At 40.3% G+C, this 17,757-nt stretch overlaps 2 protein-coding genes across 11 annotated transcripts in view; one reads left to right on the top strand and one right to left on the bottom strand.

Annotated features, from left to right (window-relative positions):
* Positions 1-10,662, bottom strand: part of ccdc30 (coiled-coil domain containing 30) — a 15,058-nt gene extending 4,396 nt beyond the window's left edge. Inside the window, exons 1-21 of one of the 9 annotated variants that reach the window (XM_029506076.1) lie at positions 10,596-10,662; positions 9,578-9,805; positions 8,565-8,747; positions 8,192-8,312; positions 7,699-7,889; positions 7,284-7,364; positions 7,045-7,122; positions 6,379-6,535; positions 5,905-5,976; positions 5,450-5,565; positions 5,232-5,353; positions 4,913-5,105; positions 4,700-4,798; positions 3,829-3,957; positions 3,468-3,605; positions 2,975-3,153; positions 2,528-2,798; positions 2,041-2,163; positions 1,369-1,539; positions 929-1,138; positions 27-184 (exon numbers count right to left, since the gene is read on the bottom strand). In XM_029506076.1, coding sequence (XP_029361936.1) covers positions 27-184; positions 929-1,138; positions 1,369-1,539; positions 2,041-2,163; positions 2,528-2,798; positions 2,975-3,153; positions 3,468-3,605; positions 3,829-3,957; positions 4,700-4,798; positions 4,913-5,105; positions 5,232-5,353; positions 5,450-5,565; positions 5,905-5,976; positions 6,379-6,535; positions 7,045-7,122; positions 7,284-7,364; positions 7,699-7,889; positions 8,192-8,312; positions 8,565-8,747; positions 9,578-9,601 — 2,816 coding nt within the window. In that variant the 5' untranslated portion in view covers positions 9,602-9,805; positions 10,596-10,662. The remainder of the gene's footprint in view (positions 1-26; positions 185-928; positions 1,139-1,368; positions 1,540-2,040; positions 2,164-2,527; positions 2,799-2,974; positions 3,154-3,467; positions 3,606-3,828; positions 3,958-4,699; positions 4,799-4,912; positions 5,106-5,231; positions 5,354-5,449; positions 5,566-5,904; positions 5,977-6,378; positions 6,536-7,044; positions 7,123-7,283; positions 7,365-7,698; positions 7,890-8,191; positions 8,313-8,564; positions 8,748-9,577; positions 9,806-10,595) is intronic. The other 8 variants (XM_029506079.1, XM_029506080.1, XM_029506077.1 and 5 more) reach the window with 8 other exon arrangements.
* Positions 10,663-15,227: 4,565 nt separating this feature from the next.
* On the top strand, positions 15,228-17,622 carry emp3b (epithelial membrane protein 3b (MAM blood group)). Of its 2 annotated transcripts, none has more exons than XM_029507006.1 (5): positions 15,228-15,301; positions 16,214-16,300; positions 16,398-16,506; positions 16,635-16,775; positions 17,382-17,622. In XM_029507006.1, exons 2-5 carry the CDS (start codon positions 16,223-16,225, stop codon positions 17,555-17,557), a joined length of 504 nt encoding a protein of 167 aa, XP_029362866.1. In that variant the 5' UTR covers positions 15,228-15,301; positions 16,214-16,222; the 3' UTR covers positions 17,558-17,622. The 2 variants fall into 2 exon arrangements, with proteins under 2 accessions (XP_029362866.1, XP_029362867.1); XM_029507007.1 differs by having other exon boundaries at positions 15,246-15,301; positions 16,217-16,300; positions 17,382-17,557.
* The last annotated feature ends 135 nt before the right edge of the window (positions 17,623-17,757 follow it).

Raw genomic sequence — 17,757 nt, 5'->3', positions numbered from 1 at the left:
GTCAGCAGCGCCACGTTTTCTGTGACCTGGTGATGTGCTCCTCCTGCTGCTGGGCCTTCAGGGCTGACAAGGTGTCAGACAAATCCCTGCTGTCCCGCTCCAGGCGGCTGCTCTCCCCGGCCCGAGCCTCCTCCAGACGCAGCTGGTGCTGAGCATTCTTAAGCTGCTGCTGCAGCTCTAACACCTGTGATCAAATCAAAGCCACAGGGTTCGCTCAATGAGACAAACAGACATTGTGAGCTTCCAACATCCCATCGATTTCCAGAGTATTCCATGATTTCTTAAAAGGTGTCTCATGGAAAAAGTCAATGTCTGCAGTTAACTTCCAAGCTTACTGAACAAGGTGAGAGGCAACAGCTTCTTCTGCATATTTAATAATCAGATAAAATTTACCTTATTATATTTCAAGTGCATTATAGAGAAATTACAATGCAGATGAGAACAAAAGAGTAAGAATCAGTTTGTAATGATATGTGTTCCACAACTTTTGCCACCTAGCATTATTATTCGATGGGTTACCACATCCATTAAACGCTCAGAGGTTAGGTTCCTCTGGGGATTTCCCTGATGAGTAGAACCTAAACCAGTGAGCAGGAACTAACAAAATCAACTGGGGCATTGATCATCAAAGCAGTTCAATTGATTCTTAGTAAAACCACTTCTTTTGGAGAGAGTCTATAACTGGAAACTGAGGAAAAACTGCTACTGTGACATAACTGATTATCAAAGAGCCATGTTAACTCATTGCGCAGTCACAATCCTACCCATGAGAATATTCACGTGGAAAAGTTGAAATCCATCGTAACAAATAACATGCAACGTCAACAAGAAAGCCAGATTGGATTAGATCTGTTGATCCCTGTGGAGAAATTAGACAAAAAAGGAAGGAAATCAATCAGAGACGATGATTCCTCAGTCTGGAACTGACCTTCTTGTCAGCAGCAATAAGCCGGGCCCTCTCAGCCTCAAGGTCCTCCTGTAGATTAGTGGTTGCACTGCGATTTGTAGAGTTGCGTGCGAGTTCCAGCTCCAGTTCCCTGATTTTCTGCTGGTGACTTTCACTCTCAGCCATTTGAGTATGGACAGTCTGCTCCAATTGGACCACCTTGGTCTGGACCTGCTTCAACTCTGCACAAAGCTAAAGGGCACAGGAAACGTAAGCACATGAAATAAAAAAACATATGCTTAACACCAATGTAATAACTGCTCTTTAATAACAACTTTAGATATTTATACTCCATTTCTGTGTTTATGTTTACATTTGACATTTGCTCCTAGTAATTATAATAATAGTGAATTGAATTAGATTAAGTGAGAAATATAAAAGTCAATCAGGCAATTTAAAATGCTCTGGGATGGAATACCAACCTTGAGGTTTTCCTGGTCCAGCAGGGTGTTGTGCCTCTTCAAGTCCATGTTCTTCTCTTTCTCATAGCGCAGCTCTCTCTCTGCTGATGTAAACAGGTTCTGGGCCCTCTGCATGTCTTGCTTCATCTGTTTAGCCTCTTCTGCCTTCTGGCTGAGCACTGAGTTGAGGGACTGAACAGGAGAAGGAGAGACAAGGTTGAACATAGGTTTATACTGAGAGCAAGTACAGAAGCCAGAAGTCTCTCCAGCGAAGATTTTTCAGCCAATAAATCATTGACCCAATCACATGTCCTCTCCATAATTTTTGTCAAATCCTTTTATTAGCATGATTAACTCGTTGAATCAGACGGCAGAAAACCTTTTTGATTATTATTTCAGAATTTCTATTCTATTAATGGACATAAAAGAGGAAGATGTCTGGAATATTTTAAATGTCTGTATTATTGTCTCTGCATCCAGTTCACCAATTGTCAATTCATAAATTACTTGAAGGATAGCTTAACTATTAGGCAGAATGTTGCTGCTGTACTATGAAAACTAAAGCAAAGACAATTGAATAGGAGAAATTTCTTTCTAAAATATTTGAAACTCTTATTAAAATTGCTTTGAATTGAAAAACAGAAACAACTAGGCTGTTTGGACTTAACCAGAATGTGATGTGATGATACGTACCTTGATGCGTGCCTGAGCTTCACTGACCCGGGCCTGCAGGGCCAGCTGCTGCTGAGAGGCCAAGTGCTGCTCCTCTTCCAGCTTTGTTTGCAGATGATTCAGCTCCTGCTTCAGACATGAAAGCTTGAAATACAACACACACACACACACACACACACAATAGAGAAACACAAGTCTATGAATTCTACATCATTTGGGGAGAAGAAAAAAAATCCCTTTCAGCTTGCTTTCCTCTATGAGAAGGGCAAAAGTTATGCTACAGAAAAGTGTCTTTCAACAGGTCCAGTTCAGATGGCCTTCTAACCAAGTACATCGAATAAAAACTGTTGCAGTTTTAACCTGGGTTGTAATGTTATAGGGCATTTGGTCTGAGTCTATCCAGTTGCTTCTAAATACTTAATTCACTAAACAGCCACAGATGATTATTTCACCTGCGACTTTCCTTCTAAATTAAATTACACAGCCAAAAGACAGAAAATCCAGTTACCTGATCCATGTTTTCATTTTTGGCAGGCTCTAGTGGGTTAAGCCTGGATTCTACATGAGCTGTGTGGAGGAGTTCAAGCTTCTGGCTGCTTATAAGTGCTTCTTTTGTAGAAGAGAGCTGGTTTTGATGCCACTTGAGCTGCTCATTGAGGCGCTGTATCTCAAGCTCCAGTCTCTCTCTTTCCCCCTCTGCTGCCAGCTTCTCCTGGACACTAGAGCACAGCTTGGCTTCAAGTTCTGCAGTCTGCCGCCGCTCAGAAACCATTTCATCTCTGGAAAATATGCACATTTATGCAATATAAATCAAAGCCACTTTTCCAATCAGTTCTTTCGACTTGGCCAGAAACGAAGAGACATCAGTTCATCTTCTCCTAAATCTGATTTACCATCTAGCCTACATATTAATGCCCAAGGCATTTTGCTTTGTAAAGTCTGGACTGATAAAGACCTAAGAGTATTGTGTGCTGTCTGGAGGCTGCTCAGTTCAGCAGTCAGATGATCAGCCTGCTCCTGCAGTTGGTCAACTTGAAGCCTGCTTTCCTTCCGATCCTCCTGGGTCCAGTTACTATCCTTACAGTGCTTCAGCTCACTCTGAAGTCGGCTGTGGGCACGCTCCATCTGGGCCAACTGAAAGTTCAAGACAGAAGAAAAACTAATTTTAGTTGTGTAGATGTTAAAATGGTGCCACCCAGTTGTCAAGCTTACTTTGATAAAATATTTACTGCTTTCATATTATTTTGGATGATTTCTACTGTGATTTCTGTCTGTTTTTACTACTAAAGTGGGCAAATTTTTTGCCTATTAACAATGTGCTTCAACAGTTTATTTCACACAACATGTAGTGAGAAGTGTATTTAATTTTTTTCATACATTTTTACTTGTTTTTTAAATAAATATTTGCTCTGTCAGCAATACCGAGTGGATATGTCGCCTGAACAAACCTTTTCCTCGAGACATGCTTTTTCCCCTTTGACTTGGGTAAGGCTCTTGATGAGCGTTTTCCCTTGTTGGCACTCTGTCTGGAGGCTGTTGACCTCCAGTCTGAGCTTCTTCAGCTCCCGCTCACCTATTTGCAAAGCCTTTTTTTTTTTTTTTTTTTGAGAGAATGATATATTATAGATATTGCATCGTTTGTTTTAACTTTTAGTTTGAAAATATGTTTTAAATATTATTTAAAAACAATTGCTCTCATCATCAGGCCTACAGTTCTCAAACTGTCAACTAAACTTTACATATTTGTGTAGCTCTGTTGTTGTGGCTTTTTCCTACCAAACAAAGTGTATGGATATGCAGGGTTTCTACCTCTTTGTCTTTTTTGAGGGCAGCCTGGGCCGCACTGAGGTCAACCTCCAACTGTTTCCTCCAATCCTTCTCTTCAGTCAGGCGTGCCTCCAGCAGGGCCAGTCTCTCCTGGCTGCTGTTCCTGAGATGCTTCACACATGGTGAATGCACTTACAGATTGTATTGACTCATGGAATTTAAAGCACTACATTTAAACTCCTCTGATGTACCATCGTTTAATCTCTGCACACTAGTAGACTTTTTACTTTAACTTAACTTGTAAGAATTTAATTGAAGTCATAAGGAATAAGAGAGGGTAAAGTGTTATTGTACAACTAAGAAAATTTAGCACAATCCTACAAAGACAATACTTTGTAATTTAACAAAGCACAACTGGATGGCTATTATCACATTTATTTTTGCTTTGCTGCTCATAACATGAAACCTTATTAAACTCATGTAATTTGCAATTTAACATTTTCAATTATATATCTCATTGCGATTATTTCATAGCACTTCCTGAAGCACAGTAATTTATTTAAGTCTGTTTATTCAAGGTCATGAACTGCAGTGTTGCTGCTGTGTTGACACATTACTGTAATAGAAAAAAAACTTTAAATAATAACAATAATAATGACAATAGATTTTTTTATAGAGCACTTCTAACAATGCTCAGAGACCCATTACAGGAAGCAAGTCAATTGGAAACAATAAAACCACAATAAAAGCATACAGAGAAGAAAGAAAGAATAATGAATAAATGAAAGAAAATGTCAAAGCAGCCAAACATTGAAAGCATATTTTGAAAATTTGAGTCTTCAGAAGTGATATAAATGTGATGAGGTCAGTGCAGTTAGTGGATTAACAAACAGGATACAGTAATGTATCTTACCAGCTTTAAGTAGGACTCTGTAGCTTTGACCTCTTCTCCATTCTTCATTATTTTATCATGGGGATCCTGCTTCTTCAGCTCTGCCTCCAGGCTTTTAATCTGCATGGCCAATTCAAATTAATACTCACCCATTCATTACCCAGATCAATCCTTAAAATATAGATATAGATATATGATATAGATTTTGAGCAAGAATTCAGTGCTACTCATTACCCTTCTGTGCAGTCCCTCCAGTTCACCCTCATGGCGATGAGTTTCCTCCTTGCTGGCATTCTGGGCCTCCCCCAGCAGGGCCTCCAGCTCCTCATTCCTCTCCTCCAGCTCTTCCTGATCTTTGCGTAGCCTTTGGAGTTGCCGTTGCAGCTCCCTCACCTTCACAAGCCCATCTTCCATTGCCTCATGACACCTAACAGACAGTGATGATAATTTCAATTTGCTGGAGCTGGTGAGATTCTTAAGTACCACACAGTAAATCTAATGTATCTTTAATATACTAATTTTAATAATTTATTTGAGGAATTAGTCAATTTACCGTTTGTGAATATTCTCCTGAGCTGACAAGTCAGAGAGATTGTTTTGTGGTACACAATTAATACCCTTGTCCTTTCGATCCTCTTCATTTCGAACAGCTTGGTTTGCATTATGAATTGTTAACTACAGAAGATGACAAACAATGCAAAGCAGTTGCCATCACTTTTGTGTTTTGTTTTTTTTTTAGCTTTATTGTGAAAATGGCTCTGAAATATCAACCTGTTCCTGGAGATTTTTCTTTTCAGACTCTATGGTGCGGACTCGCTCCCGCAGAGCTCTGTTCTCAGCATCTAGTCTTTCGTTTTGCTCTTTGGCCCGCTGAAGCTTCATCATATCTGTGAAGAGAGAACAATAACCCTGAATGCAACAATGACGATGTATTGTTCTTTTTCTTGTCTTCCCACTGAAATATTTTTTGCAGTGCATATGTAGCTGTTAAAGGCATGTAGTCAGTTTCTGAGGAATTGTTGACTCTCCATATATTAGCTATATGGAGAAGGGTAACACAGGAAAAATACTTTGTTAAACATAATAACATGAATAATACAATTACCTTTTTTTGAAAGTTAAGGGGCCAATGCACAGCCACAAATAAAAGTAATGGAAAGTACATCAACTTCCTAGTCAGGTAGTTACTCTTGTAGTTATTTATGCCACGCTCAAGTCTGTCTCACCAGAATGTTTCAGTTTGTCCACTTCCCTCCTCAGGATTTCTACTTCTTGGACCATTCCCTGAACTCCAGATCCTGAGATTATGAGCATATTTTTATTTCTGTGATGCAGAAAATATGCTTTCTTCTAAACCTTTTATAAAATCTCTTCACTGATTGTTGTTGGGGGATGGTGATTTCCTGTAGTTGTCTAGAATAACAATTCACTTCGATAAACAAAATGCACTAGAAAGGGAAGTTGATATCTGAAATAAATTTGTAAGTGGATATTGAAATATTTACAAGCAGGAAGTAACAACCTGGTAGCATGTAAATCAGGGCATTCAGGGGCACTCTATGCCATCATAGGAGTTGTCTTGTGTATAACTTTTGCAAACACAACAAAGGAAAGAGTAATAGAGTACGTAGTTTTTAAATGCACTCTGTCGCAATATCAAATATGCTCACGATACTTTAACTTAAGGCTTTGCAACATACCACTCGAGTCTAGGTTGTTGTTTTTGGCCACATCCAGTTCATTGGTGAGTCTGCGGATATCCTGATGAGCCATCGCCAGCCTCCTAGATGCCTCTTCCAGGTCTTGCACTAGCCGCTGGCGCTCATTTCGCTCCTGTGAGACCTCCTCACTTTGGGCCTGGTGTTAAAGAATGGGTTGTGAATGGTTAAAGTGGGATGAATGCAGAAGGAAAGAATAATGGTTGCAAGACTGGGGATGCAAATGGTCCAACATGCTGTTGTAAAAGACATGCATTTTAAGAGCAAGATTCATCATCACTAAAGGCCTGGAAAGAAGTAAGGTGTGTTACGGTATTATCTTCTATCTCATCTTCCACCTGCACAGAGAGACCAGTGGAAGAAAAAGTACACATGCTGTTATGCTTGACATGCCATTACTGTTCCTCCCATTCACCCTCTTCAAACACCACCATTTATGAGAAAAATATCCTGAAAAAGGTGTTAATGAGACAAGCAAAGTTGTCTACATTGTAGTGGTCATGCAGATATCATGGCATGTAATCAGTATGGACTGTATTTCAATCAAGTAGAATCACTCAAACAACCAAGCATTGTCTTTCAGTGACTCCTTGTCACAACACTGCTGTTAGTTGCAAAATTAGTGTCAGCTATGAGATGGAAACCTACAGGGGTAATATTGTGTTTGGTCTGACCAGACCTGCGGAGCCCAAAGAGCTTCTTCCATGGACTTTGGGATGAGGACTGCTGAGAGGAAAAAACCATTGCGTGCAGCGTCACTAAATACTTGTACTTTAAACAAAAATAGTTTGGTTGTTATTCCCTCACAAAACTAATGAGGCCTGAAAAATTTGAGTAAATTTATACAAACCTCTTACCCATCCAGGACACAATGAGAATAACCTCACCTTTGTCATGGTATCTATGCTTTTCTGTACATCCTCTCTCTGCTGCCTTAACTCCTCCTCCGTCATGTGGTGAATATGCTCCTGTCCAAGTGTCACAAATAGAAGCCACTCGTGTAACCACATTTACATTGCTGGTGCATTTGTCTAAGATAGTTAACCATTACACTCCACCACAGTAGAGTCTCTTTAGAAAAGTACATTTGAAAATTCAGTGAGACTACTAAAGACTGTAAATTCATTATTCAAAGTTACTGAGGCTGTATTCTTTTACTGAAACCTCACATTTACACTTCAAAAGATAAAAACCAACTATAGCACTGCACATATTCATTAATGAATATTTCAAGTGGACTGATGGGGCACTCTGTGTTTGGCATTGTGTGGAAATTGAAAACTCCACTCATACAAATTTTACCTCCTGGGAGCCCTCCCTCAAGTTGCTAGCAAGGCTCTGACTTTCCAGTCTCCTTTCAGCAGCCTCCAGCCTTTCAAGCAGTGTAGCCCTTTCTACCAGCAAGTAAGCCACTTGCTCACTGGGACTGCTCAGACCCATCTCCCCAAGGTCTTCCTGAGCCAGCATCTCTGCCAGTTCTTTGCTCTGGCTCTCTGGAAGAAAGGGAAATTAATGCTGGTCAGGGAGCAGGTGGTGAAATAGTATTTAGGATCTGAAAGAATAGCATTTCAACAGTGCATTCTGTATTCTGTATTCAAGTATTCTGCCAGCAGCAAATTTAGTATAAACCCAAGACAATAACTAAACAACAAATAACTCTGAAATATATAAACATATATCATACAATTTTAGAAGACCCATTAGACATAAATAATTACCTTCTCGGGACGTTCTATGGACATGCTAGACAGCAACCTTAAGGACAGAATGCTAACTACAATTTCACTGACTTCACCTTGTTGTTGTCTGATCTTGTGAAGTTCATGACACAAGTGTTCATTCTCTCGCTCATAGTCTGCTGTCAGACATTCACGCTCTTCCAACAGCCCACGAATATGTGCAACATAGCTCTCCACCTGATGGTAAAAAACAAAAGCCCAAAAGTTACCCAGCCCCTATTTTGAGGAATTGGCTTGGTTTCTATTAATTTTTTAATGTGTCTTGGTTCACATTTACTACAGTTTAATGTACCTTATATGAATATCCAATGAAAAGAAGATTTTGTTGGACTGGTTGTCTCAGAATTTTGAGTTGTAAAAAATATGCCAAGAGGTCTGTCACACATTTATGACAGTTGGTGAACTAAAATACTATGAAACGTGTCTCACCTCCTTCATCTCACTGGCCTGCTGGGTTCGTAAAGTCTGCAGCTCCTGTGTGGCTGACTGAACTTTTGCCTCGCTTCTAAGAAGCTGCTGCCACAAATGACACTGCCGTTCCTCTGCACTGGCCGCTGGAGGCATGCCATCCTCTTGAAGTCGCTTAGAAATCTGGTCAACCTCTGTCCACACCTGAGGACCAAGAAAAGGAGGTGAATGTTTTGTGATCTGATAAACTGCAGCAGGTTCTAGAGTGAAAGACATCTCAATACTATGGTGAATTTGTTTGTTTGGTCACACTTGTTACTATAGCAAAATGTATATTTAATTTTTTTTTTTTTTTTTTTTTATGTATTTATGTATATATGAATATCCCAAGTATAATTTACCCGAAAGCAGTTGGAATTCCAATGCTGGACAGGTTAACATATTTAACATTTATATGAATTTAAAATATATAACAACACCTGGAAAGTACTAACCCAATTATTTCCACTTGCTTTCATTCAAATAATGCACAAATGAAATATCCTGCAAACTATTACAGGTGTTTAGCATTGCCGAAAACTGATCCGCATGCATGACACATAGGCAAGGGAAACAACATCATAGCAGCATGCCAGCACTAAACACCTGTTGCTGAATTCAATACTGTCCTTTGTAGGATGTGTAACTTGAGCAGGCCCCCTATCCAGCATTTAGAATACTCCATGAGCGATGACTGCTCTAACATCATTCAGCATACTGCCACTAGCTAGACATTGGGTTGCATGTTCCTATTGTGTATAGACTAGTTAGTCTGATGTACTTAAACTTCACACCAACTAATCAATCTATGCTCGTCCCATTGTGGGATAAATGCAATAAACAAAAAGCGTCTAAATAAAAGCAATAGAGAATAACAAAACTGTGTCACCACTTGAGTAGATGAAAAGTTTGGAAGTTCCATGAATAATTATGTCCTGAACACAGCATCATGACAATGCTAGTACAATATTATCTCTAAGCAAATCAACACTTACAAATTTTACCTCTTCATGATCCATGTTCAAACGTTAAGTTTGTTGAAGCTGCATCTGTGAGTGGTGAACGTTTCCTCAGGAGGGAAAATACTGATCTCACACAATTGAGCCTACATGGCATTGCACTGAAACTAATCAGAATCTACTGTTTCCTTAACTCCTCAAACTGCATAGCTCCCACTGTTGTTGAAATTCGTCCATGATAACTTCTTGTGTCCTTGAGATCCCCTGTAAAACACCAGAAAATAACTTTGTCATGTCATTGACTGACCTGCAGTTATAGGCACAGGGATTACAACAGCCACCTCATCTTAATGGAGCACACAGTTAAACAGATGAGTGACCTTACATCACGTGGGGCTATGCAAAGCCTAATGCTGATTAGCTATGTTTCATCTGCTGCTGTGCTATCATGAAGAATTGAACATGAGCAGGATGAGAGCTCTCTCGTCCGAGCGGCCGTCTTCTTTTCGTGCATCAGGGAAGGTTGCATGGAGCTACAACGTCTATGCCGTTTTGTTGCTATGTGGGCAGAGCCGCCTCATATTTTGTTAGTAATTCACGGTTTCAAAGTCATATAGTCCTAAATATCTATAATTTCAAGCTAGCCAATCTTCCCAAAATGTCTGACGAGGAGGAGCAAACGAGCGTTTCGTAGGAGAGCAACCACTTGTATTCTTTTTTGGCCACGAACACTCAGAGGGATGCTTTTAGCTAATATGTATATTCCGACTAGTCGTGTCTCATGTACAATTTGGTAAAAACCAAAACAAACAAATTCGGACTAACTGCAGCGCTTACAAGTTAGCAAAGTTGGGTCCAAAGTTGCAGTGGCACACTTCACATCCTGCTAACGCTAGCTAAGCTAACGGTGGCCATAGCTTCCTACCGTTGTCGCTGCAGCAACTGAAGAAAACCGTAAGCTTTTTGTTGTGATAAATTGAGACTGCGGCTTGAACGCTAACTTTGCTGAGGTGGTGGAGCTTAGCATGAATGCTTAAGTTGAAGTTTTACCCACCTTTCAAAAGCACAACAGCGAGAAGAAATCCAAGTTGCAGAGCACAGGCGTGGCGGAGTAAATTGGCTTCTACTAGCACCTTGGCAACGGACCGTACCATTCAGAGGGATGCAGGGGACCATCGACCAGTGAAGCTGCAACCAACCAAATCAATTTTAGTGTTTTTCTTGTGAAAACAAATCCCAACGAATATTGTTGTGGTTAGTGGCAGTTTGCGGGAGTGATAACACTTAAGAAGGGTGGAATTTAAAGATTTCCAAAATAAATTAAATTGCTTTCAGTCTCCGCAAACCGGCCAATTATCTAAAACCATACCGATGCGTTTGGGTGTCATCATGGACTGTCAGATATCAATTTGTGTCATGCTTTATTCACTGACCTCAATGAATCATTGCGTTTAATGAAACCCTTTCCCATCCATTAATTAGTGTCAACACCAGAGGGAGACAAACTAACTATTCCTTTATCTCCAGGGGGTTAAGTTTAGTGTTAGAGTAACCCATGTTTGCTAGTGATGGGATGTTTAGATTTTTTAAGTCATTCGTTCATTGCAACCACTGTGGCTCTGCAGCTGTCATTTGAGTAATGACTGAAAAAGCACAGCTTTCAAACACTGAAGAGAAACATGGTTTGCTTCACTGGGCATATAATACACAAGTTTGCTATTGTTAAACTATTGAGCATCATTTTGAGTCACAGCCGACTGAAGTTGAAATTACTGATTACTTAGGTGGTGATGATAGTGACAATGATAGATGGAGAGCACTCAGCTAATCATGAAACAAAAGGTCATTCTGTGATGGCTGTTCACTTCAGCCTACCTGCTCACTGAAGACCTGTAGTGGATGAACTCACTCCAACAGAAACACACACTAAACATCCATCCCATAGCTACATAGCTGACGTTAACGTTCATGCTAATGTCAGACAGCTGTCCTCACCAGTAATAACAGCATTGGTCATGTTACTGCAGTTACCATATGAATAATGAACTAAAGACCTGAAGAGCCGTTCTTATGAGTCGTGAACGAATCACTCATGTCTACACTGAGACAAGCGAATGAGAGACTCAGAACCGAAGACCCTTTTTTATGAGTTGTGAGCTAATCATCCATTCCTACACAGAGAATATGCGGCAGAATGCCTGTTCATGAATAAATCTCAGACTGTGGCACACAGTCTCCATGCCATCACATGTGCAAGGCGTGGGTAGGCTGAAGCCTTGGTCACCCATTCTGCCTTTGCTTGACCAATAAAACTGAAATGCATCAAAACTTCGCTTCTTTTCCTGCCACTCATTTTCAGTTCCCACCTGTTTCCACCTGCCGGATCACTTACACTAGTTAGTCGCTTCAAAATGGACTGCTAGCTAACTGGTTAGCATGCTCGACTGACGTTGATGACATTATTTTTGACTTATAACGTTACTATTGCTTACCATTTATTTGGAAACGGGCAGAGCACCAGTAAATGGCATATTTCTGCTCCTTGGAAATACCCACCGGGTAGTGTCCATATTTTTCATAATTCACGAACTCATTGAACACAAGTTTGTCCATTTTACCACAATGAACATACACTCACATGACAAACGCTCATCCTGGCCGCCCTTTGGGAAACTGGGTTGGGAATTAGGTTATGTCCTGGGTTAGTTCCAAGTAAGTGCACGATTTATACGAAAGTCAATGATCCATTCACTGAACACATATTTTTTCCTTCTTGCACGACATGCCCATAAAAAAGGCCATAGGTCTACATTATTGTCATTGTAACGATCAACCAGTCAAACTGTAGCATATACACAACAAAAATTCAGCAACAAAGCATGGTATTTATGTACGATAAAAATTATAAACAAATCAACAGGCGTGGACCCGGAGCTAAAGACGAAGAGGTCACGTGGGATGCTAGAGCCAATCCCAGCTCCCAGCAGTGTCTGCCAACTCGTGCGGCGCTGTGACGCAGTGGTAAAGCTGTAACGAGGTATTAACGAGGTGCTGTCGCGTTAGGTGATGTAAATGTAATGTAACCCCGGAGTTAAATGATGTAAATATCTGTAAATGTATGTATGATTTAATGTTGTAATGTGTATGAATGTAAGGTTCGATTCCCGGTGTGGCACCTGAACGTGTCGACGTTAACGACGAGTTAATTGGTTGTGAGTAATGTCTGCTAATGCAGATACGGCACCCCCCCAGGACCTAGGCCGAACCACACCAGACCGCTGACGGTACGCCTCCAGGAACGGACCGAGACCAGACCGGAGACAGGATGCGTCCACAGACTAGACCAGTAAAGCCAACAAATCACCCTTGTTTTCTTCCTCCCCCCTAACAAATGGTCCTTCGCTAAGCCCCGCCCCCTTGGTTACTGTTGCTATGCTAGCCTGTTCTCTGAAGTCCAGTAGGAAAATGTCCAGTCAGCATCAGTCCGGTGATCAGAAAGGAAAGAGAATTAGAAAATAAAGGGTTAAGAAATGTTCTGTACAAATATTTTTTAAAAAGGTGGTGACGGTGAATTTGGGACGAGTGAAGTAGAGCAAGGTAAGAAACAGGGCCGTTAGCTTGTAACTAAGCTAATTGGCCAGCTCTAATGCTAACGTCCATTAGCCTAGCTTGTTTTAAAGCCCGACACAAATATTTTCTTAACTGGAACACGTACAGACATGGCCACGATGTATAATCCTCATCCTACCTGGATTATTTCTCCATAACTATCGGCTCATTCGACATCATACATCTTGGTCGTATTATTACCTGGTGTGTATCACCCAGCTGTGTTTCTTCCTTAAGTACATACGGTAACATTGCACCTACGCACGACTCAGCAGTAAATCGGCGTAAAGGGGAGCAGGAGCCTGGGGGAACTGAATCACAGCGGCTAGCCACACTAGCTAGCTGTTGGGTTAGCTAAGGTGCAGACCCGCGACTCTAATTCTCGCCTCCATTTTTGCCGTCATCCTGAATCTATATCAAGAAGTGCTCATTAAAGGAGGCAGAGGAGGAATTAGACATGGAGCACACAGGACTGTCTATTAATCAAGTTGAATAGTAGAGACAGCAACACGAGGTAACACAGCACAACCAGCAGAGACCGGAGCCCCCACAGACCCCCCCCCCCCCGGAGTTTGAGACTGTGTTTACTGTGTCCATATAAAATATGTTGTGTACAGACGAGACTAGACCAGAGACCGGACCCCTCCAGAGACTGGAGACTAGACTAGAGATCTCCAAACCTGATTCAAATGAGTGACTCCTGATCAGACTTCAACAGAGCTTGATGACGAGCTGATCATTTGAATCAGGTGTGTTGGAGCAGGAAACGTCAAAAACATTCAGGACAGTGGCCCTCCAGGACCGGAGCTAGAGACCTCTGGACCGGACCAAACCCCTCCAGGACCGGAGCTAGAGACCTCTGGACCGGACCAAACCCCTCCAGGACCGGAGCTAGAGACCTCTGGACCGGACCAAACCCCTCCAGGACCGGAGCTAGAGACCTCTGGACCGGACCAAACCCCTCCAGGACCGGAGCTAGAGACCTCTGGAACGGACCAAACCCCTCCAGGACCGGAGCTAGAGACCTCTGGACCGGACCAAACCCCTCCAGGACCGGCGCTGGAGACCTCTGGACCGGACCAAACCCCTCCAGAGACTAGACATTAGATCAGATCCCTCCACAGACCGGTTCTTGCAGGGCCTCTTTAACTGTATTTTTTGTATTTTTGTATTTTTGACCGATAAACATGTCTGTAGCAGAATGGCATCAGGATATTGTATAATGGCAATTAAGCTAAGTGGCTTTCCTGTATTTTCTGTGGTATTTTAAAAATACGTTTACTTTAGTAGTATTTTGACATGGGTACTTTTACTTGTTTTAGAGTAATATTTGACAAGGAGTATCTTTATATTTCCTCAAGTAGTGAAGCTGTCTACTGTGTCCACCTCTGCCCATCAGAAGTAAGGTGGGTGGTCTGGGAGAACTTGGTTGAGATCCAGCAGCAGGTGATACTTCATTCTAACCAAATTGGGAGAAAGTCACTGTTGCAAATGATGGAGAGTAATTTTATGAAGCCAGAGGAAGACATCCTAAGAACAGACAAAGAATTTAAAATAAGTGGATAGAAGAGAGGGGCAGAGGCGACAAGCATTTTGGTTATTTATTTCCTATTTTGTATTTAGAATAAGAATTAAATAGTCTACTATTGCACCCCCCAGGAGTTTTTATTACTTTAAGCCCTGTAGACCAGACTAGATGGGACCCCTGCAGACCAGACCTCCTGACCTCCAGAGTTGGAACAGACCTTTGTTTGTTTTTTTGCATTTACCTATGCAATACCCAGATCCTGCACTAATGGGACTAAGGCAAAAATGCTCACTACACCCAAAAGTAATTCCAGCAGGCTGTTTACAAAGGGGTGGTTGGGTCTTTTCATGTGGTTTTAAGTGCCAGCACTGCCCATGAGTGGGTCTCATTTGAGTCCTTTCTGGATGGTGATGATGTTGCACTGAGGGACTACAAGGAAAAGCAAAAGGGAGCTCTGTTCTGTCCAGAGGAAATGGGCGTTCTCCTTGGAGTCTGGCAGGAGTGATTGAAAAAATAAAGTGGGCGTGGCAAAGCTAGACAGGCGAGGACCACCAAGAAGGGCATGTTGTTGTAGAGTTGTGAAGCTGTTCCTGAGGTTCGATTCGGAGCAAAACATACCCAGGGTAAGTGGATATATCCTTGATTTTTATTTATTTATTTTTTTATTTTTTTTTATTTTTTTATGTAATAATATATTGATAAGTCATGGTACAGCCAGATTTCTTTCAAAACAAAAGCATGCATGTTGTGCTATAGTGGACTTATGATGTGCTATAGTAAAATAACCTTTTTAACAGCCTTGCATCAAAATAATATATTATCTGACTTTGTAATAAAAAATAATAATTAAAAAATAAAACTATATGTCTTTGTAATATATCATTTTACTTCTGGTATGTGTATATATAAGTAATTATTTTAGAATCCTTTGCTTTATTTCTACATCATTTTTACCAAATGTTTTTTTCATATTCAGTTTGATTGAATGGATGAACTCTGTACTAACAACATAATGATATGTCATTATGCTGGATTTAAAATACAGTAGATGTAGTGATAATTTGACAGTAATCATGACTCCATGAGCCGGCCAAATTGAGCACTCCTACAGATAAAAATCAACACAAACAATTTCATCTTGTTTTTTTGTTTGTGTTTTTTTGTTCTCTGTTTTCTTTTTTGTCTTACAGCATGCCATCTTATTGGGATATTTACATTTTCAATTTTAGTCTTGTGTCATACTTCTGTATGTACAGTGTAAAATCATGGTCATCTCATACATTAATTAAGACAACAGAGGCCAAGATTTGGGAGTAACTCATTGGACAGTTTTGAGTCATGGTGTTATGCAACAGGCTATAAACTGTGCCGCTGCTCAAATTTTCCATTTTAACAAGACAGGAAAGTTCCCCAAAATTATTTCTCACTCTGGCACAGGAAAACAGGTTAAATTAGTCACGCATTAGTTTCCTTGCTAACCCTAATGCTATTGCTCAAGAGGCTTATTTTTAAATTAATTTGTTTGTTTTTTGCAGCAGATAAAAATGGCATACCTGCTAATGTTTGTAACCTTGCTGCATCTCATCACACTGGCCATGGTGTTCATAGCGACCATGGAGAAGGTAATAATCATATTTAGGGCACGATGTTTGCTCTGTTTATTTATCACTTTTTCATAAATGCAACAGTGTGTAATGTGTCTAATTTCTATTTTTAAAGTCCTGGTGGGTGTGGGATGGCCTGGGCCTGGAGAACTCAGACCTATGGTACAATTGTAGATTTGACAACATCACAGGAGCCTGGTTTTGTGCTTCCTCCAAAGAAACTGGTATGTAACAACTTCATTTTCACTTTTCGTTTTTCATAAAAAGGGATTTACATGAAGACTTAAATTTAAAAAGTAAAATCTAGAAACTAAGATGTTTAAGAGATATGGGAATGTTTTCCCTTCCTCAGAGTGGCTGCAGGCAGTGCAGGTCTTGATGGTTCTCTCAGTGGTCTTTTCTTCAGTCTCCTTTTTGGTGTTCCTGGGTCAGCTGTTCACCATGTCGAAGGGAGGACTTTTCTATTTCACCGGGCTATGTCAAGTCTTCGCAGGTAACAGTGGAGTAAAACAATTTGCTGCCAATATTTATAATATAAGGGAGGCCCTTACAAACTGAAAAGCAAAGCATGTGTCTATATTGACAAACAAAATTATTATTTAGGGAAAGATTCTCTTTTTTTTTTTTCAGTTAGTAAGCAGAAGTACTATGCCTTGGTGGGGAAGAACTACATATAAAGAACCTTTTTTGCAAGATCTGTTTTGTATGCATACCAACTTCATTTCATAAACAAAATGAAATTTCTATAGTAATTGATAAGCCCAGTGCCCGTTCCTTTAGTTTACTCTTAGTTTTCACTGAATTGGTACAAATGTATGTCATATGAGGAATCACGCACATCGGTGACATCAGTCATAAGATAAAGGATATTTGAGTATTTATATTAAATGAGTATCCTACCACCACAGTTTTTGCAGGTATCAAATATTCTGTGACTCTGACTTAAATTAATTTATTGTAATGGTGATTCACATTCTTATTTTGTTATCTGTTTCTGTGTTTCTATAAGTAAGTAAGTATATAAAAGGAGGAGGATTACATTACAACAGTGAAAACTTTTCTTCAATTTTCCACAATAAATATCTCTATTTTATTTTAGGTCTGACAACTTTTTCTGCAGCTCTCATCTACAAGTTACACAATAAGGAAATCCTTCCCAACTCCAAAGAACTGACTTCAGGACACTTTGGGTACTGCTTCATCCTGGCCTGGCTGTGCGTCCCTTTGTTGCTTTGCAGTGGCATCATGTATATTCATCTGCGTAAGAAAGAATAACCAGAAAAAAAAAACAATGTCAGCAGCATTGAAAACCAAGATATTGAACTAGCTTTTTTTGTCAATGAATAGTGCCTATGTTAGAATTTTTGGCTCAGGCTTTGTAAATGCAATTATGGTTGGGTATATAGAAAGTAAATAATGGCCAATGTCATAATAGTTTATAATGCTCCCTTCTTTTTCTCAATATATTACAGTTG

This window comes from Echeneis naucrates, chromosome 7 (assembly GCF_900963305.1).
Source record: "Echeneis naucrates chromosome 7, fEcheNa1.1, whole genome shotgun sequence".
NCBI lineage: Eukaryota > Metazoa > Chordata > Actinopteri > Carangiformes > Echeneidae > Echeneis > Echeneis naucrates.
This window is presented reverse-complemented; position numbering and strand designations above follow the sequence as displayed.